Source organism: Oncorhynchus mykiss, chromosome 10 (assembly GCF_013265735.2).
Source record: "Oncorhynchus mykiss isolate Arlee chromosome 10, USDA_OmykA_1.1, whole genome shotgun sequence".
Lineage (NCBI taxonomy): Eukaryota > Metazoa > Chordata > Actinopteri > Salmoniformes > Salmonidae > Oncorhynchus > Oncorhynchus mykiss.
This window is the reverse complement of record NC_048574.1, coordinates 52,940,485-52,962,736: the sequence shown is the minus strand read 5'-3', so window position 1 is coordinate 52,962,736 and position 22,252 is coordinate 52,940,485. Positions and strand designations below refer to the sequence as shown.

The 22,252-nt window shown below is 42.3% G+C and overlaps 1 protein-coding gene across 2 annotated transcripts; it reads left to right on the top strand.

Annotated features, from left to right (window-relative positions):
• Positions 1-468: 468 nt before the first annotated feature.
• On the top strand, positions 469-21,887 carry LOC110534265. 2 transcript variants are annotated; one of them, XM_021619021.2, is made up of 19 exons: positions 469-642; positions 1,076-1,128; positions 1,227-1,316; positions 1,968-2,092; positions 2,336-2,479; positions 2,617-2,685; positions 2,892-3,092; positions 3,338-3,434; positions 5,252-5,469; positions 5,858-6,011; positions 6,486-6,682; positions 6,847-6,964; positions 7,155-7,360; positions 7,521-7,638; positions 20,534-20,703; positions 20,943-21,040; positions 21,155-21,271; positions 21,424-21,470; positions 21,710-21,887. In XM_021619021.2, exons 1-18 carry the CDS (start codon positions 587-589, stop codon positions 21,434-21,436), a joined length of 2,244 nt encoding a protein of 747 aa, XP_021474696.1. In that variant the 5' UTR covers positions 469-586; the 3' UTR covers positions 21,437-21,470; positions 21,710-21,887. The 2 variants fall into 2 exon arrangements, with proteins under 2 accessions (XP_021474696.1, XP_021474695.1); XM_021619020.2 differs by having other exon boundaries at positions 471-642; positions 21,129-21,271.
• The last annotated feature ends 365 nt before the right edge of the window (positions 21,888-22,252 follow it).

Sequence of the window (22,252 nt, the reverse complement as noted above, 5' to 3'; positions counted from 1 at the left end):
GATTGGCTGGCTACCACCATTTAGCGCATTACTAGAAATTACTTTTTTGCCACAATAATAAAAGTATTACACATCAATACAGGCACATTCCTGTGAATACAATACATAAAATAATAGAACACCAGGCTGCAATTGAGATCTCCCCATAGTGTAAATCCTGTCAGACCAATGTTTGCGCGCCACGTTATCGGCTGTGTCATCGACTGACAGACTGCTGTAACAGATTATGTGGTTTTCTCATACTTAAAATACCAATCAAGGCGTTGTAAAATCTGGGTTGCGTCATCAACGCCCTTGTTATTCCACCTGGCACATGAAGCTGAAAATGAACTCTTTATTTCCCTTTTGCATTACAATCTTTGAAGGAAAATGCTGCAACAACATTGCTATAATTACTATTAGTGGGGCAGTCTTGACTGTAATATCGCTTAAAAACGGTAGATACATGGCCTATGCAATTAGGCTAATTGTTGGTTCACCTGCCAGGTGTGTGGTCCTCACCCAGTCAAAATGGCAGCTGATAAGACAATGGCAGCTGATACAACAAACAAAAAAAATATTTTGGAATTATAAGTTAACTTTACAAATGCACAAGAACCTTGTTTATGGAATCACAATTATGAACGATGAAAGAGTTACCTGGTGAGTTGCTTTGTTTGTTTTAATTATATTGGGCCTATGAATGTAAAAAAAAAAAAATGTCCAAAGGGTTGGAATGTAGTTGCTATATTGCATGGGTTTATTCATTACGGAAACCGTTTGTTTATTAAGAACCAAACTAAAGAAAACAGACATAACTAGTTTATGTTGGACAAATAGGTCCTTCCCAATTTTGTTTGCTTCAGTTTAAGAAATGTTTTGCAACAATCGGTGGAACGAATACACTCCAGAGCAAATAAAACAGGGATGGACTTACTGAATTTGTACAATAGAAACTCTTGTTTGCTTTTCTTTTTTAAGTAAATGGTTTGTTGCAAAATATTTTGCAAAAGAATCACCTTAATGATTTCACCTGGTGTCATGCCCAAGGAATTCATTTGTGTGCTGTGATTGACTTATTAGATTTTTTTTTTAGTGTACTCTTGCTTTGCATACTTCCCATCTATGCTACTGACACCATACCCATTGGTAAGTTGGTATCAAACCTGCATCCCTCTAGTCTCACTTCATAACCAGTGACTACCTACAGTGTACAAAGTATATGACATCCCCTTTATTTTGTGAAGGTATGTTCAAAACTGAGTGTCAGGATCGCCACTTCTGGCTGTCAGTCAAGTCGAGCCTCCTTGGTCAGAAGTTTAGGTTTGATGTTGAAGGTGAGTGAGATACCTAGAAAAGTAACTACACTTTGAAATAGTGGTGATATGTGAATGCTTCCATACATCCAGCCGTTAGACAGGAGGTAGTGTAAATCATAAAGCAGAATTCAGCCAACCTTGGCGATACTTCCTAAATTTCTGACTTTTAAGACAACACGTCTTCTAAACTTCCATGTCTAGTTGCAGGGGGTTTGTTTGAATTTAGAAATGCTCCATGAAGTAATCCAACAATGTGTACACCATCTTGTTTATTTCAAATCTTCTCATTGATCGTGAGTAGTGAATTTCATCCACCTGTCTCAATCAGTAAACAAAGATTTTAAATAGACAATGGCAGCGTACAATATTGTTGGATTACTTCACAGAGCAAAACATTAAACAGACATTTTTCTAAATTTAAGCTTACTAGACATGAACATTTAGAAGACTTGTTTTATTCCAAGTTAGGACTTGAGGAAGCACCGCAAGTAAAGTTTGGTGGTAAATTCCCCATGCTATGCTTTACGGTACATACTGTGTAACGGCTGTATGGAACAATTCACATATCACTGCTGTTTTAAAATGTAGCTACCAAGTATGAGGCTTGTATCACATGAACAGGTCATAGAAATGACCACTGTACCCCCCCCCCACCAACCAACCAACCAGACGGTAGTGGTGCCCACACCCTCTCAGGCCAGGGGGCTGCAGAATGTGGCTACACCATGGTGCTGGACTCCTGGGGGGACCTGGTCCTCCGTGCTTCCTACCTGGCTTGTCATGTACACAATGAGGTGATTACTACTATCAGTATCTGGAAGCCACAGTTTGGGGATTCATAATGAATAGGGGGGAATCATGGAGGAGCCTCTACAGAACTAAGACCATCAACTTTTAATTGTGAGTGAGTGTTCACCTGTTTTTCTTCTAAGGGTTCCTAATGATTCAAGTGTGAACAAAATTATCATGTGTGCCTGAGTCAGTTTCTTCATTTAGCATTTTCGTTAGTATACCTCCTGCTATATTATGTTCTTCAGAAAGACACTGCTTTCCGAATGCTGGTGTGGTTTGTGAACAGAGATGTTGACGGTGAGGATATGTCCTACCCTCTCCAGCTGACCTGCCCTTTACACCAGCCATGGAATCCCCGGGAGATAGTCTGTGAAGAGAACTATATGGAGGTCATGGAACCTTTTAACTGAGCTATATGTGACTGACTGTACCTTTTTGATGTATTATCGTTTGACATGATTTACTCATTCATTAGGATAGAATGTATTTGCATACTGTTGTTCAATTCTTTATTTTTCAATATTAGGTGTCTGCCATAAAACGGGTCCCTCCTGCCAACCACAAGGGTCTGGAATGGATGACACCACCACCTGTGGTGCATATTTCCTTTTGCACAGAGAGGCCAACAAGAGGGCCATTCATGATTTCAAGTGCTTTCCACTGATCAAATACACATCTTGTAGATGTATATTTTATCTGTTGGTCAAAATAAAATTCAATTCAATAGTGTTTTGTTGTTCCCATATCTACCTCTTTTAATGCCTTTGAATTCTTGATTAATACCTTGTAATCTCTCTCCAGTGGTCGGAGGAGGGTCTGAGGGAGTGGCGTGTGGTGTTCCGGGTGCCAGGTGACCAGCAGGGGAGTGATGGGAGACCCTCTATGAAAGCGAAGACCCTGCCTGTAGAGATGGCCCATCTCCTGGGCTACCACATCAACACCACAGAGACGCGTGTTCTGCTGCGCTGTGCCTATGGCTCCCGCCTCGCCTACATCCTACAGGTCAGACTGCAGAGCCAGGGCTGTAGATCTGTTTCCATTGGTATATCAATACTGCTTAGGTCAGTTTGCTTTGCTCTATTTCCTATACCCTTTTCACGCTGTCGGGATAACCTAAACCATACGTTTCTGGATTGGATATTTTCTTTTCACAATGTCCTCTCCAATGCAGTTCCAACAACTGTCCAGTACAGCTTGACTCAGTTCTGCTTGGCTTAGTAATGTGGAACCTTTTCTAACTATTTCAGGAGAAAGGTATCGAGGTGGAGGTGGTCAGTGCCACCATTCTTTACAAACACCACTGGACACTTCTAAGAGTGGACGCCTCGGTTGCTTGCACCACAAGTACATATCTTTTGATCATTGGAAAATAGACTGTTTATAACTGAATTTCATTCATGTAATTGAACCTGGTCCCAGATCTGATTGTGTGGTCTTGCCAGCATAGTTGAAGTCGGAAGTTTACATACACTTAGGTTGCCGTCATTAAAACAAATTTTTCAATCCCTCCACAAATTTCTTGTTAACAAACTGTAGTTTTGGCAAATCGTTTAGGATATCTATCTACTTTGTGCATGACACAAGTGTCTGTAAACAATTGTTGGAAATACTACATTATTTCACTTGTAATTCACAATTCCAGTGGGTCAAAAGTATACATACAGTTGACTGTGCCTTTTAACCGCTTGGAAAATTCCAGAAAATTATGTAATGGCTTTAGAAGCTTCTGATAGGCTAATTGACATCATTTGAGTCAGTTGGAGGTGTACCTGTGGATGTATTTCAAGGCCTACCTTCAAACTCAGTGCATCTTTGCTTGACATCATGGGAAAATCAAAAGAAATCAGCCAAGACTTCAGAAAAATAATTGTAGACCTCCACAAGTCTGGTTCATCCTTGGGAGCAATTTCCAAATGCCTGAAAGTACGACGTTCATCTGTACAAACAATAGTTTGCAAGAATAAACACCATGCAGCCGTCATACCGCAAGGGAAGGAGATGCATTCTGTCTCCTAGAAATGAATGTACTTTGGTGCGAAAAGTGCAAATCAATCCCAGAACAACCGCAAAGGACCTTTTGAAATGCTAGAGAAAATGGATACAAAAGTATATCTACAGTAAAACAAGTTCTATATCAACACAACCTGAAAGGCCGCTCAGCAAGGAAGAAGCCACTGCTCCAAAACCGCCATAAAAAAGCCAGACTACGGTTTGCACCTGCACATGGGGACAAAGATTGTACTTTTGGAGAAATGTCCTCTGGTCTGATGAAACAAAAAGAGAACTGTTTGGTCATAATGATCATTGTTATGTTTGGAGGAAAAGGGGAGATGCTTGCAAGCTGAAGAACACCATCCCAACTGTGATGCACGGGGATGGCAGCATCATGTTGTGGGGGTGCTTTGCTACAGGAGGGACTGGTGCACTTCACAAAATAGATGGCATCATGAGGGTGGAAATTATGTGGATATATTGAAGCAACATCTCAAGACATCAGTCAGGAAGTTAAAGCTTGGTTGCAAACGGGTCTTTCAAATGGACAATGACCCCAAGCATACTTACAAAGTTGTGGGAAAATGGCTTAAGGACAACAAAATCAAGGTATTTGATTGGCCATCACAGAGCCCTGACCTTATTCCTATAGAAAATCCGTGGGCAGAACTGAAAAAGTGTGCGAGCATGGAGGCCTACAAACCTGACTGTTACACCACTCTGTCAGGAGGAAATGGGCCAAAATTCACCCAACTTATTGTGCGAAACTTGTGGAAGGCTACCTGAGAAATTTCACCCAAGTCTAACCATTTAAAGGCAATGCTACCAAATACTAATTGTGTGTAATCTTCTGACCCACTGGGAATGTGATGAAGGATATTAAAGCTGGAATAAATATCTCTATTCTGAAATTTCACGTTCTTAAAATAAAATGGTGATCCTAGCTGACCTAAGACAGGGAATTTTTACTAGGATTGTCAGGAATTGTGAAACTGAGTTTACATTTATTTGGCTAAGGTGTATGTACACTTCCAAATTCTACTGTATATGGTCATTGTAACTCCAAACACCTGCCCATATCCATAACAGTTGGCAAAACCGCATAAACTGTTCTGGGATCAGGTATAATTTGCCTCTACAGCAGTTTTAGTACCTTACCCCCTCTCCAGACAAGGCCTCCATGGATGGGAAGCACATTCTGTGGAGGTTCCCCAAGTTGCTGTCCACCCTGGTGCAGCCCCCCTTCAGAGACAAGGGCCTGACGGTGGGAGTGGAGGGACGCTACCTGAGTGACTGTGTGGCCCGTCAGCGAGGATATGACATACAGGAACAGGATGGAGCTGTGGAGATCAGGATTCCATTTGGTGCAGAAGGCGGCTACATCAAGGTATTACAGACAAAGGAGATGGAGCTTTAATTTCACAGTTTTTGGTTCTTATCACAGTTTGAATCATGAGCTGTACTTAGTTAATTTCCTTACAAATACAGGTGGTGTGTCAGTGAAGTATTGATTATTTTATTACTATAAATTGTATCAACTATTTAAGTGAAGAAATGGGTGGCTTGATTTGAAGTGTGAGCAGGTGACATGCACAACTGACAAATGTTTCTGTGGAGTCCAATTTTGAGGGGAATAAAGCACTCAGAAGCAGCATATGTACAATGCCCCAGCCTCTCCTTTCTTTGATTTGTCTCCTTGATGCTGCAGCTTCATTCTGCTTTTCATAATGCCATTGATTGCTTTATGTTGCCTTAACCTTCACTCTCTCCCTCAGAGCCAGGTGGTGGATGGCCAGTACTCCCAGTCCTATTTCATTGACCTGTTCTACATGCACCAGTGGGAGGATTCTCAGTTGGCTCACACTGAATACCGCTCCTTTAGACCCCTTTCTATCATCCATCTGCCTCAGACACCAATTCTTATCAACGGCAAGTAGTCTTCATACCAGATAAATTAAAAAAAGTTGCATATCTCCCCTTTCTGTCGCTTTGGCCAACATTTCACATAAGAGCCTCCAGCAGGGCAGTTTTTCCCATACTCGGTCCTGGGGCACCCCCCTAGGTGCACATTTTGGATTTTGCCCTAGCACTACACAGCTGACTCAAGTAACCAACTAATCATCAAGCTTTGATGACTTGCATCAGCTGTGTAGTGCTAGGGCAAAACCAAAACTTGCACTGGGACGGGGGGGCGGCCCAAGACCAAGTTTGGGGAAACTCTGCATCAGGGTGTGCTCATCCCTATTTGTGATGTCTTGCCAAATCCTATGGTCGTCGTCTGACAACATGACCATAGGAGTTGGCAAGAGGGCACAAACGGATCTGGAACCAGGTTAACTTCCACCAACATGTTAATGAGAGAACATTCCATTCTGTAAGTTATGACTGTTTTTCCTCCTGCAGAAACCAATCCCTCTGAGGGACAGTTCTCTGTGTCACTGGGCTTGTTCCCCCATGACGTGTCTCTGTCCAACATCACCGTGGGGGACCAGTCCATGGCAGACCAGCTAGGGGTTTACCTCTCACAGGTCCCCTTCCCCAATGGCACCCATGCCTACCTACTGAAGACCCCCTTCTCACACCATCTGGTCTCCCAGAAGGTGAGGGCATGTTAGTACCAGTCGGTGACATAGTAAAAACACTGAAGCAGTTCATGTATAAGATTAAGGAACAGTGAAACTGCTCTGTGTGTGTGTTCAATACTTAAGCTCTAACCTTAGTCTACATATTTTTCGCTGATATTCTCCTGTCTCTGGTCCTGTAGTATCTTGGGCAGGGGTACAGGAGGTACAGTCTGGCAGTGACCTTCACTCTTTCCATCTCCCCCCACGCTGACCTGTACCATCACCCTGCCACTGTGGAGGCTGTCCTACAGGATGTTGGTATGTATGACTCGCATGCATTCCCATACAAGCACAGCCCCTCTGAGCGTATAAGTTTAAATTGAACTCAAAAGGTAGGCTTCTGTAAGGCACCTGAAACCATTCCCTGACTTGAGAATTATGCCTATCTATCCATCAAACCTTCCAACCCATCCATCCCTCCTTCTGTTCTCCCTCCCCTGTCCTCCAGTCCTGCCCAGAGTGGAGGGGGGGTGCTCTGATAAAGGGGTGCGTCTGCAGCTGCACTACGGAAACATGGACACCCAGTGGGAGGTGTACGTGGGGGGTCGCAGGCTGGACTGGGAGCTGGTGGAGATGGGCGACTATGCCCTGGAGACCAGACAGGACTACTTCAGTATGGTGATCCCTCTTTACGGCCTTGGCATGGCCTACGAGGTGTGGGGACTAAACCAGTTTAGCTGTTGGGTTCTATTTGTTTTGGGTGGCAATGTACATTTTTGTAGTGGGTATAACAGTCGAATCAAAGTGGCTCTATACCCATATTTAGCCTTCATCTCTTGATCCCATCCTGTTCCTCTTTTTTGCTCTCCGTCAGGGTCTGAGTTTGCAGGGGCTGGTGGTAACTGTGAGAATGACACTGGAGGACAGAGAGACGGCCATACAGGAGCACACCTTCACCCAGCGCTGTATCTTCCTTGTGAAGGAACTACTGGGTAAAACAACCAACGCATTTACAGTACCATCCTACATGCATACATATTATGCAGTGCATTTGGAAAGTATTCAGACTCTTTGACTTTTTCCACATCTTGTTACGTTAAGGCCTTATTCTAAAATGGATTAAATAAATGTTTTTCCTCATCAATCTACACACAAAATGACAAAGCAAAAACCGGTTTAGACATTTTTGCAAATATGTAAATAAGGTAGTTTTTATTTTTATACAATTATTTGGACTTGTATTTATGAGACTCGAAATTGAGCTGAGCTGCATCCTGTTTCCATTGTTCATTCTTAAGATGTTGCTACAACTTGATTGGACATGATTTGGGAAGGTACACACTTGTTTATACAAGGTCCCACAGTTAACGGTGCATGTCAGAGCAAAAACCAAGCCATGAGGGGAAAGGAATTGTCTTTAGAGCTCAGATCTAAAGCTCAGACACAGATCTGGCAAGGTCCCCAAGAACACAGTGGCCTCCTTCTTCTTAAATTGAAGGACCAGCAAGAGTCTTCCTGCAGCACTCCACCAATCAGGGCTTTATGGTAGAGTGGCCAGACGGAAGCCACTCCTCGGTTAAAGGTACATGACAGCCCGTTTGGAGTTTGCCAAAAGGCACCTAAAGAACTGAGATCATGAAACAAGATTCTCTGGTCGGATGAAACCAAGACTGAACTATTTTGGTCTGAATGCCAAGTGTCACATCTGGAGGAAACCTGGCACCTTTCCTGCGGTGAAGTGTGGTGGTAGCATGCTGTGGGGATGTTTTTCTGTGGCAGGAACTGGGAGACTAATCGGGATCGAGGGAAAGATGAATGGAGCAAAGTACAGAGAGATCCTTGATGAAAACCTGCTTCAGAGCACTCAGGCCCTGAGACTGGGATGAAGGTTCACCTTCCAACAGGACAATGACCCTAAGCACATAGCCAAGACAACTCAGGAGGGGCTTAGGGAGAAGTCTCTGAATGTCCTTACATGGCCTGGACTTGAACCCGATCTAACATCTCTGGAGAGACCTGAAAATAGCTGTGCAGCAACGCTCCCCTTCCAACCTGACAGAGCTTGAGCGGATCTGCAGAGAAGGGAGAAACTCCCCAAATACAGGTGTCAAGCTTATAGAGTCATACCCAAAACGACTCGAGACTGTAATCGCTGCTAAAGGTGCTTCAAAAAAGTACTGAGTAAAGGGTCGGAATAATTATGTAAATGTTAGATATGCGTTTGTTTAATACATTTGCAATAATATCTGAAACACTTTTTGCTTTGTCATTATGGGATATTGTGTGTAGATTGATGACGGAAAAATGATTTAATACATTTTAGAATAAGGCTGTAATGCAATGTGGAAAAAGTTCATTTGTCTGAATACTTTCCGAGTGCCTTGTATACAATACGCTAATGATTATAAACCGAGCAAGGAACTCCTCTTATAATGCCGTGACGACGATTTTCTTCATTTTAGGCTCAAAAGAAGCAGGTCCTCCTGCCAAATGGTATTATCCAGTTTATAATTCCGCTGTGGTTTTTTGTTTGGAATAGCACAGTTACTATAGCATCATCCTACCAATAGTACCAGCCGGTATTCTTTTAATAATATGGAATTCCCCTCAACCACGCCCACGCATTGGGGAAAACCAACATTATTTCCTATTGACCCCCATTGTAGAAGAGGCAACTTCATTGTTTTTGTTTTCTTATACAGAAAAAAGCTTTTTTATTTATTTTTGTTGCGATTAGTCACACAATTTCTCAATTTTCAGTCAGTCAAATGCTCTGCCAGACTTATTAGCCACTCCTTTTCCCTCATCTATTTCAACAATAATTTTTCAATTCCTCATAAATCCATGGAGTCTTAACAGTTAGTTTCTTAACAGGTGCATGTTTATCGATATTTGGAAGAAGCAATTTCATATTTAGTAAGTGCAGCATCTTTTGCTTTCCTGGATAACAGCAACTATATTGTGATCACTGCATCAAATGGATATGGATACAGCTTTAGAACAAAGCTCTGCAGTATTAGTACAAATGTGATCAATGCATGTGGATGATCTTGTTCCTGTAGTGTTTGTAAACACCCTGGTATGTTGATTTAATAACCTGAACCAGATTACAGGCACTGATTACACATGGGGTGAAAACATTTGTAATTGTCCCACAGAGAAATAAAACCCTAAACCCAATGTTAGGTTTTCAGAAGACTGAGGTGGGGTTTCCTCTAACTTTTTACCTAGGCTTTGCTCCTTTGATATTTCATGGATGCCAAAGGAAGCCTAGCTTCCCCAAATATTTGACCAATAGAAACATTTAAATTATAGAATTTATTTTTCTTCTCTGTTTTCATAATTTTCCTTCAATTCACAAGTGACTGAATCTCAATGGAGCGAGGGGAAAGGCGCCTGTCTGTCTCAGTATGTATAGCCCATGTATCTGTTGTCTGGACCCAACTACTATGACATGTAGCTAATCAGCGCTGAGCTCAACTGTAGGTTGCCCTCCCAGCTTGCTTGCTAAATCATCCCTTTCCTAAACCTTGGATTTGTGGTTTTCAGTTAATTATCTGTACAGGCCAATGATTAAGGCAGCGATTCCGATCTAACCATACATTCTTATATTGTGCCACTGGCCTGAGATTTAAGTTCAATTTGAAGCCTAGTAAGCTCCCTTTTAACTAGCTAGCTAACTTAGCTGATTCTTTGTTGCCCATGCGATGAAGGTAGGCTAGCAAGCATTTTAGCTAGGTAGCCTATGACAACAAAAAACAAAAGCGTACTGTATGACAAACCCAAAGACTGTTTTGCCAACATGAAAGAGAGGAGGATGGCAACAACTAGGTTGAATCAACTTGAATTTTTTACTTGCGCCACACACACAGGACATCGATACCATGAACAACATGATATTTAGGAACATTGTTTGGACTAAATAGGTTTTGGCATCTTTTAAGATGTGTTTACATTGTATTAAACTAAGCACATATAGACTAGGTGATTTGATGATTAAATTGAAATGGTGCTGGAATAGGGATGCAGTGCTCTTGGTAACTCTGGTTCTAAATCAGTTTAGTAAACTGACAAACATGGAATCAAATCACATTTTATTGGTAACGTACACATATTTTGCAGATGTTATTGTGGGTGTAGCGAAATGCTTGTGTTCCTAGTTCCAACAATGCAGTAGTATCTAACATGTAAAAGAAGGGAATTAAGAAGTGCACTGCTCAAAAAAATAAAGGGAACACTTAAACAACACAATGTAACTCCAAGTCAATCACACGTCTGTGAAATCAAACTGTCCACACAGGAAGCAACACTGACAATAAATTCCACATGCTGTTGTGCAAATGGAATAGACAACAGGTGGAAATTATAGGCAATTAGCAAGACACCCCCAATAAAGGTGTGGTTCTGCAGGTGGTGACTACAGACCAGTTCCTATGCTTCCTGGCTGATGTTTTGGTCACTTGAATGCTGGCGGTGCTTTCACTCTAGTGGTAGCATGAGACGGAGTCTACAACCCACACAAGTGGCTCAGGTAGTGCAGCTCATCCAGGATGGCACATCAATGCGGCTGTGGCAAGAAGGTTTGCTGTGTCTGTCAGTGTAGTGTCCAGAGCATGGAGGCGCTACCAGGAGACAGGCCAGTACATCAGGAGACGTGGAGGAGGCCGTAGGAGGGCAACAACCCAGCAGCAGGACCGCTACCTCCGCCTTTGTGCAAGGAGGAGCACTGCCAGAGCCCTGCAAAATTACCTCCAGCGGGACACAAATGTGCATGTGTCTGCTCAAACGGTCAGAAACAGACTCCATGAGGGTGGTATGAGGGCCCGACGTCCACAGGTGGGGTTTGTGCTTACAGCCCAACATCCTGCAGGACGTTTGGCATTTGCCCGAGAACACCAAGATTGGCAAATTCGCCACTGGCGCCCTGTGCTCTTCACAGATGAAAGCAGGTTCACACTGAGCACGTGACAGTCTGGAGACGCCGTGGAGAACGTTCTGCTGCCTGCAACATCCTCCAGCATGACCGGTTTGGCGGTGGGTCAGTCATGGTGTGGGGTGGCATTTCTTTGGGACTGCACTGCCCTCCATGTGCTCGCCAGAGGTAGCCTGACTGCCATTAGGTACCGAGATGAGATCCTCAGACCCCTTGTGAGACCATATGCTGGTGCGGTTGGCCCTGGGTTCCTCCTAATGCAAGACAATGCTAGACTTCATGTGACTGGAGTGTGTCAGCAGTTCCTGCAAGAGGAAGGCATTGATGCTATGGACTGGCCCACCCGTACCCCAGACCTGAATCCAATTGAGCACATCTGGGACATTATGTCTCGCTCCATCCACCAACACCACAGACTTTCCAGCAGTTGGTCGATGCTTTAGTCCAGGTCTGGGAGGAGATCCCTCAGGAGACCATCCGCCACCTCATCAGGAGCATGCCCAGGCGTTGTAGGGAGGTCATACAGGCACGTGGAGGCCACACACACTACTGAGCCTCATTTTGACTTGTTTTAAGGACATTACATCAAAGTTGGATCAGCCTCTAGTGTGGTTTTCCACTTTAACTTTGAGTGTGACTCCAAATCCAGACCTTCATGGGTTGATAAATTTGATTTCCATTAAATTTTTGTGTGATTTTAGTTGAATGTGCTGACAACAATGTAAAAAGTATTTAATAAGAATATTTCATTCATTCAGATCTAGGATGTATTATTTTAGTGTTCCCTTTATTTTTTTGGAGCAGTGCATATAAATATTAGGATGAGTAATGTCTGTGACATTGACTAAAATACAGTAGAAGAGAATACAGTATATACATATGAAATTAGTAAAACAGTATGTAAACATTAAATTGACCAGTGATTCTATGTATATAGGGCAGCAGCCTCTTAAGGTACAGGGTTGAGTAGCTGGCTAGGGATGGCTATTTAACAGTCGGATGGCATTGAGATAGAAGCTGTTTTTCAGTCTCTCGGTCCCAGCTTTGATGCACCTATATTGACCTTGCCTTCTGGATAGTAGCGGGGTGACCAGGCCGTGGCTTGGGTGGTCATTTTGGCCTTTCTGTGACATTCGGTGCTGGAGGGCAGTCAGTGTCCCCCCCAGTGATGTGAGGGGAAGACCGCACCACCCTCTGGAGAGACCTGCAGTTGCGGGCGGTACAGTTGCCGTACCAGGTGGTGATGGAAGTTGTGAAGGAAGTGAGTTTGTTCATTCAGGACCTCCCGCCCTGACATACCATCAACCAATCATGTCAATACAGAGATATACGGATCCCTCCGCATTTGTTAAGAATTTGAGGCGCATGGCGATGCGGTACAGAGCTCAATTTGGCCTCTGCAAACCTGTGGAGGCTTCGCAAGTACGTCACACCATCCATATGGCGCCTCCAAACACATTTTCGGATCAAGCATAAATTGGCTTTGAGTTGTGCATGTCAATGCAATAGAATCCTACTCCAATGCGCTCTGCCTACAAGAAAACCACTTGGACAGTTTCGCATAGTTCATTTGTTTCGATATGTTACATTAAAAGTTGCTAATATTACGTTTATTCGAGCACAATTCCCACAACCGAGCGAACCGTTGATGTTAACCTGTTAGATCTCTAGGGGCGCTATTTCATTTTTGGATAAAAAACGTTCCCGTTTTAAGCGCGATATTTTGTCACGAAAAGATGCTCGACTACAGTTTTGGAAAGAAAACACTCTGAAGTTTCAGAATCTGTAAAGATTTTGTCTAAGTGCCCCAGAACTCATTCTACAGGCGAAACCAAGATGATGCATCAACCAGGAATTAGCAGAATTTCTGAAGCTCTGTTTTCCATTGTCTCCTTATATGGCTGTGATTGCGCAAGGAATGAGCCTACACTTTCTGTCGTTCGCCCAAGGTCTTAGCAGCATTGTGACGTATTTGTAGGCATATCATTGGAAGATTGACCATAAGAGACTACATTTTCCAAGTGTCCGCCTGGTGTCCTGCGTGGAATTCGGTGCGCAATTGCCAGCTGCTCGTACTTTTCCATTTGATATAGGGGAGAAACCATGTGTCCAAGAACGATGTATCAATGAAGAGATATGTGAAAAACACCTTGATGATTGATTCTAAACAACGTTTGCCATGTTTTCAGTCGATATTATGGAGTTAATTTGGAAAAAAGTTCGCGTTTTGAGGACTGAATTTTCGGATTTTTTTTTGGTAGCCAAATGTGATGTATAAAACGGAGCTATTTCTAATACACAAAGAATCTTTTTGGAAAAACTGAGCATCTGCTATCTAACTGAGAGTATCCTCATTGAAAACATCAGAAGTTCTTTAAAGGTAAATGATTTTATTTGAAGGCTTTTATGTTTTTGTTGAAATGTTGCGTGCTGGATGCTAACGCTAAATGCTAACGCTAAATGCTAACGCTAAATGCTACTTTTACACAAATGATTGTTTTCCTATGGTTGAAGCATATTTTGAAAATCTGAGATGAGTGTTGTTTATAAAAGGCTAAGCTTGAGAGATGGCATATTTATTTCATTTCATTTGCGATTTTCATGAATAGTTAACGTTGTGTTATGCTAATGAGCTTGCTGATAGATTTACACAATCCTGGATACAGGGGTTTTTTCATAGCTAAACGTGACGCAGAAAACGGAGCGATTTGTCCTAAACAAATAATCTTTCAGGAAAAACTGAACATTTGCTATCTGAGAGTCTCCTCATTGAAAACATCTGAAGTTCTTCAAAGTTAAATGATTTTATTTGAATGCTTTTCTGTTTTTTTGTGTAAATGTTGCCAGCTGAATGCTAATGCTAAATGCTACGTTAGCCATCAATACTTTTACACAAATGATTGTTTTCCTATGGTTGAGAAGCATATTTTGAAAATCTGAGATGACAGTGTTGTTAACAAAAGGCTAAGCTTGAGAGCTAGCATATTTATTTCATTTCATTTGCGATTTTCATGAATAGTTAACGTTGCGTTATGGTAATGAGCTTGAGTCTGTATTCACGATCCCGGATCCGGGATGGGGAGATCAGAAAGGTTAACTAAAGGGGAAAATTCTAGAAAGTTGAGTGAAGTTCAGTCTCGTGCGCGCTGAAATCTCATCTGCACGGCAATCCGAGGGCAGCTATATTTATTTTTATTTAACCTTTACTTAACTCGGCAAGTCGGTTAAGAACAAATTCTCATTTACAATGACGGCCTACCAAAAAGCGGGGACTGGGATTGAAAATAAATAAATAATATATAGGACAAAATACACATCACTACTAGAGCCACTACATAAAGCGAGACCCAATACAACCATGACATGTCAGCAACACATGACGACATGGTAGCAACACATGGCATCAGCACAAAACATGGTACAAACATTATTGGGAACAGACAACAGCACAAAGGGCAATAAGTTAGACAACAATAGTGAAGCAGCCACAATTATCAGTAAGTGTCCATGATTGAGGTTTTGAATGAAGATGGCGATAACTCAAACTGGGGAGTTTTTTTTTTTTGCAGCTCTGTCCAGTCGATGGCTGCAGTGAGCTGGAAAGAGGAGTGATCCATGGATTGCTTTGGGGACCTTTTAGCAGAATGGGTGTTGTATGTGGAGGTTGAGGGCTGTAGTAGGTATCTCAGTATCTTTTGCAACGGTGACCCAAATAATGCATGCACTGGAAGGTATTTCATAACATTGGATGAAATGGTACTCACCCACACAACTATTTGTGGATTCAACTTTTCAGGGAAGCCAGAAACCAATATACACAGGCAGTTAGAAAAGCCAAGGCTAGCTTTTTCAAGCAGAAATTTGCTTCCTGCAACACAAACTCAAAGTTTGTTTACAGTTCTGGGACACTAAAGTCCATGGAGAATAAGAACACCTCCTCCCAGCTGCCCACTGCACTGAGGATAGGAAACACGGTCACCACCGATTTTTAAATCCACTAATTGAGAATTTCAATAAGCATTTTTCTACGGCTGGCCATGCTTTCCACCTGGCTACCCTTACCCCGGTCAACAGCACCCCCCCGCCCCCACAGCAACTTGCCCAAGCCTTCCCCATTTCTCCTTGTCCCAAATCCAGTCAGCTGATGTTCTGAAATAGATGCAAAATCTTGACCCCTACAAATCAGTCTACTACACAATCTGGACCCTTTCTTTCTACAATGATCTGCTGAAATTGTTGCAACCCCTATTACTAGCCTGTTCAACCTCTCTGAGATTCCCAAAGATTGGAAAGCAGCTGCGGTCATCCCCCTCTTCAAAGGGGGGGGGGGGGACACTCTTGACCCAAACTGCTACAGACCTGTATCTATCCTACCCTGCCTTTCTAAGGTCTTCGAAAGCCAAGTCAACAGACTGATTACCGACCATTTTGAATCCCACCATAACTTCTCCGCTATGAACTCTGGTTTCAGAGCTGGTCATGGGTGCACCTCAGCCACGCTCAAGGTCCTAAACGATATCTTAACCGCCATCGATAAGAAACAATACTGTGCAGGCGTATTCATTGACCTGGCCAAGGCTTTCGACTCTGTCAATCACCACATCCTCATCGGCAGACTCGATAGCCTTGGTTTCTCAAATGATTGCCTTGCCTGGTTCACCAACTACTACTTTGATAGAGTTCAGTGTGTCAAATCGGAGGGTCTGTTGTCCGGGCCTCTGGCAGTCTCTATGGGGGTACCACAGGGTTCAATTCTTGGACCGACTCTTCTCTGTATACATCAATGATGTCGCTCTTGCTGCTGGTGAATCTCTGATCCACCTCTACGCAGACGACACCATTCTGTATACTTCTGGCCCTTCTTTGGACACTGTTAACAACCCTCCAGACGAGCTTCAATGCCATACAACTGTCCTTCCGTGGCCTCCAAGTGCTCTTAAATACAAGTAATACTAAATGCATGCTCTTCAACCGATCGCTGCCTGCACCTGGCCAGCCATCCAACATCACTACTCTGGACGGTTCTGACTTAGAATATGTGGACAACTACAAATACCTAGGTGTCTGGTTAGACTGTAAACACACCTTCCAGACTCGCATTAAACATCTCCAATCCAAAGTTAAATCTAGAATTGGCCTATTTCGCAACAAAGCATCCTTCACTCATGCTGCCCAACATTCCCTTTTACAATTGACCATCCTACCGATCCTCGACTTCGATGTCATTTACAAAATAGCCTCCAATATACCCTCAATAAATTGGATGCAGTCTATCACAGTGCCATCAGTTTTGTCACCAGAGCCCCATATACTACCCACCACTGTGACGTGTACGCTCTCGTTGGCTGGCCCTCGCTTCATACTCGTTGCCAAACCCACTGGCTCCAGGTCATCTACAAGACCGTGCTTGGTAAAGTCTCCCCTTATCTCAGCTCGCTGGTCACCATAGCATCACCCACCTGTAGCACGCGCTCCAGCAGGTATATCTTTGGCCGCCTCTCCTTCCAGTGCTGCCAATGACTGGAAAGAACTACAAAAATCTCAAACTGGAAACACATCTCCCTCACTAGCTTTAACCTGTCTACGATACTGGTTCCCAATTGGGAATCAACCCTCCCACGTTCAGCTGAAACGGTGGCGCATGGAACGCAAAAATATTCTTACAAATATTTAACCTCCACACATTAACAAGTCCAATAGCTCAAATGAAAGATAAACACCTTGTTCATCTAGCCAGCAAGATTTCTAAAATGTTTTACGGCGAAAACATAGCACATATATATGTAAAACCACCACCAGACACAGCTCATTTCAATAGCCAAAACATGCAATCAACAAACGCAGGATTAAAAAATAAATCGCTCACTAACCTTTTGAAAATCTTCATCAGATGACAGTAATATGACATGTTACACAGTACATATTTTTTTTCAATAATATGCCATTTAAATCCATAAATGTCCATTTACAGTGAGTTCACGTTCAGAAATTACTCAAAAATGCCCGCAGGAAATCTATGTAGCGCGGCAAGATAACGTAAATAGACATCATAAACTTTGACTAAATATACATGTTCTACATATAGTTAGAAAGATACACTTCTTCTTTATGCAACCGCTTTGTTAGATTTATTTTTAACGTTACAGAAATCGCACACTATTCTATATGCTGAGACGGCGCTCAGTTCCAAGCTACATTTCTACGTAATGTTGGAGTCAACAGAAACACAGATTTAAGCATAAATATTCCCTTACCTTCGATGGTCTTTGTTCAGAATGTTCTGGAAGGCTTCATACTTACCCAATACATCGTTTGGTTTCAAGTCTTGCGTCTTTGTATTAGCTACTGCTAATAACATCAGCTGAAATGCACCCAAAACGTCCTCTGGTCCGGAAAAGTTGCGCATCAAAACTTCAAAATTACATATATGTCGACTAAACAGGTCAAACTAAGTGCAGAAGCAAGCTTTATGATGTTTTAGACACGCAAAACAAACTTCAATTCAATCGGCCATCGTCTGACCTTCTCTTGAGTGCTGGAACAAAGGAATGGCTGGGACCAATTCGCGCCCATACGCACAGCCTATTCTCTCGTGGCACGCACTAATTTCAATTCTCGCGGGATTTGAACGATTCAAAGCTCTACTGAAAGAGGACATCTAGCGGAAGAGATAGAAAGTGTCCCCAGAATCATAACTGGTTGGGAAGGGTGGGGGCCATGACGTCAAAGTTGCTCCAACTTTCATGGCCACAAAAACTAGTTTGGAAGAATGCCTGCCCTGTGAGTTCTGCTATACTTACAGACATAATTCCAACGGTTTTAGAATCTTTAGAGTTTTCTATCCAATAATAATTTTTATTTGCATATATTAGCCATTTTTGACCGATTTTTTTTTTTTTTTCAGTTTACTAGGGGTACCCAATCTCTCCAAAGGGGGCGTATGTCTGCCATATCCTTAACAGGTTTTAAGCACCAGCTGTCAGAGTAGCTCACAGATTACTGCACCTGTACATAGCCCATCTATAATTTACCCCAAACAACTACCTCTCCCCATACTGTTTATTTAGCTACTTTGCACATTCTTCCACTGCAAATCTACCATTCCAGTGTTTTACTTGGTATATTGTATTTGCTTTGCCACCATGGCCTTTTTTTGCCTTTTACCTCACCTCATTTGCTCACCTTGTGTATATAGACGTTCTACTGTATTATTGACTCCGTGTAACTCTGTGTCAAATTGCTTTGTTTTATTTTGGCCAGGTCGCAATTGTAAATGAGAACTTGTTCTCAACTTGCCTACCTGGTTAAATAAAGGTGAAAAAATGCATGTTTCTAAACTATTTCTTTATCCAGACAAAGGCTACTGCTATGGGATCCCCCTATGGCTCCTAACAATGCTAATTTGTATGTGGGTTACATGGAGAAACAGCCAATTCTCAATCCTCTCAAATATTTTTGGGGCCTAACATTATTTGGAAATGTTACATTTTATATTTTTGTTTTGTGGAGGGGTGATGAAAAACAGCTCCAGGCGTTCCATGCTTTTAATAACTCTTGTTCTGAGCACCTGAGATTTACTATCCAGTTTGACACACGCCAAATCAGTTTCCTTAAGTTTGATTTTGTGTGAGGATAATGTTCTATCGACTGATCTTGACAGGAAACCTACCGATAACTTTTTTTGAGGGCTTATCACCTGCTGCCCTTGAAAAATATTTTGCCCTACAGCCAATTCTGTGGAATCTAAGGAATTAGCAAAAAACAATAGCTGAGATGCAAAGAAAGTTCAAGGAGAGGAGTTACAAAAATGGTCAGATCAGTAGTGCTATTGAGAAAATCGAAACCTCAAGGACATTGTAGCAAAAATAAGCTTTTTTTTTGCATTCTTACAACAAACTATTCAAAGTGCTCTGAACAAATTAAGGGAATTGTTCACAAACATTGGGACGATCCAATGACGGTACTGATAATGTACGACAATCCCTTGGTTGTATTCTCACGGGGCAGAAATCTCAGATCATTTGGTAAACTTTGATTTACCACCCCAAAATACCCCTGCACACCATCTATTTGCGCCTCTACCGGATGGAAACTACAAGTGCGATGGCACTTCCAAACAGGGAAACAGATCTCAATTAAAGGTGTTATCACATGCTCCACTAAGGCAGTTATTTATCGTGTAACTTGTCCTTGTGGTAAATGATGTGGGTAGAACAAAGCACAAATTAATGGTGCAAAAACTCACCGTACCCAGTTGCGGCCCACTTTGTTTTTGGAAGCTATTTCGTCTCTTTGCTATATCGGCATCAAACATGTCACCCTCCTTAAGAGAGGGGGTGACCTTGACAATTTATTGTTAAAACGAGAGGCCGCCTGGATCGTTAATTTATAGACCCTTGCTACCTTCGGTCTCAACGTAGACTTTGATCTGAAGCCATTCTTGTGATTGTGTTTTTGCTATCCATTGTATCTATGATCATATGTTATCATTCATGCTTTTTTTATATGTTCTGTAAATCAACCAATGAAATCAACTCACACCCAGCCATGATTAGACACGTGTGTCCTTTTCAAAGTATTTAAATTAGTGACCCACAGTGTTTGTCATTATACCCTGATGAAGATAAACAAATATTGCATCTGAGCTCCTAGGGTGTGAGGCTCTCCTTTTTATTTTTCAAGTGTAGAGATGTTAGTCTGCTTAAATAAAAGAGCACTTAACTATTTCGTCTTAAATATTATTCGATTTCTCTTTGACTTCAGTCAATATATTATCACTAGTGATAATACTGTATATTGAACGAAGTCAAAGAAATCTGTGGCTCCTTAAATGCATGTTATCAGTGCTCACAGTAGTTTAGAAAGTGGTCCTCAAAATAAATACAATTATATTACTATGATGGTCCTTTTACTTTTCTGAAGTCTGGATGTTCTTCCCTTTTCTCTCCATGCAGTGTGCCTCCCAGACAGCAGGATGGTGGTGGTGGTGGATACATCCAGGGTTTCTTCAGACGTCAACCCCAGGCTAACATCCCTTCTGGATGCCTCCTGTGTTCCCATAGAGACTGATGGAGCTAGGGCTCTGTACAGCTTCTCTCTAGACTCCTGTGGCACCTCCACAACTGTGAGTGGACCTCATCTCTACTTTACAGCATCAGCAACTTTGATTTCATCTGTTCAGAAATACCATATTAGTTTTGTAGGTCTTTTGTTGTGAGAGATCTGACTAAATGAAAAATGCACTTTTTGATTGGTATCATGGGATGGGGTTCGATGAAGGGAAGAGTTGAAGAATCTCTACTCTTGTACCATTGTTTTGGATTTTATTCTTTACAACACCTGATGACTCTCCTTTCTACCCAGCTGGTGGAGGATCACCTGGTGTACACCAATGAAGTCCGGTATCGGCCCAAAGTCCCCATAGATCTGAAGACCTTCAGCTCCCCATATCCCCACTTCAGGTGAGACTTTTTTTCTCCACCTTTTGCAACCATATTCCAATATTTCCACTCAGTCTGTTTTTGATTGGCTCCATTAAATCATTTATAGTATCCCAATTGGTTGCATCCACCCAGCGAATGGGACCCGTGCCCTGACAATCTACCAGCCGTGGGCCCTCCCTGCCTGGCCCCACAGCCGAGCCTCTCGCTCCCACCATCACCCATGGGCCCAGCAACACCCCTTCATCAGAGGTGAGCTTCATCCATCTGAATAGAACAAGGAGTAATGTCAACTCTATTCTTGACCTTTTTTTGGCAACATGTGCCAATACTGTCCCTTTGATGCCTCTTCTGACATGGCTACGATTGCATTTTCCAACCACTTGTCCTCTGAGTCCCTATAGGAAGAGAACGTAATGGGCTACCAGCTGGAGGTTGACATCAGTAGCAGGTATGTGTCTCTCAGTTCAGTCTTTGCAGATTTCACTATTTAAGCATTGCTATTTTACTGTTGAGCAGCTTTTTTATTTTTATGTCCTCGGAACATATTTCATGTTGACTTTCAATAATTATTACTACTACTGTACACATCTTTGATGCCTCTTTCCAATGCCTTCAAGGTAACTACCTATGATAACACATTTTAGTGACTATCTCTTGTTTGTGTGTTGCATGGTATTGTATTTGCAGGCCCCCTGTCCTCTGAGGTGTACCTGTACCAATGATAAACTTGGTCACCATGATGCCAGGGGGTCCTGGCATTATCGATGTATACTGGGTTGGCCCTGATTTGGCCAGTCACAACCCAGCCTTATACAACATCATGACACGTAATATCTGTATAATAAAATAATTTGGCATATACAAATGTTTTTGATATATTTTTGTCTAGGAAAGATTTCCATCAATACAGTACATCAAACAGTCGATGGGGAGCATTTGGCAGCAGGTGTAGTAGGTAAGAGTAGTATAGCATTATTAGTTTTACCAATACAGCTACAAAAGTGCATGCATACATGCATACAGTGGGGCAAAAAAGTATTTAGTCAGCCACCAAATGTGCAATTCATCCCACTTAAAAAGATGAGGCCTGTAATTTTAATCATAGGTACACTTAAACATCACATTGTAGGATTTTTAATTAATTTTTTTTGCAATTTATGGTGGAAAATAAGTACAGTGCCTTGCGAAAGTATTCGGCCCCCTTGAACTTTGCGACCTTTTGCCACATTT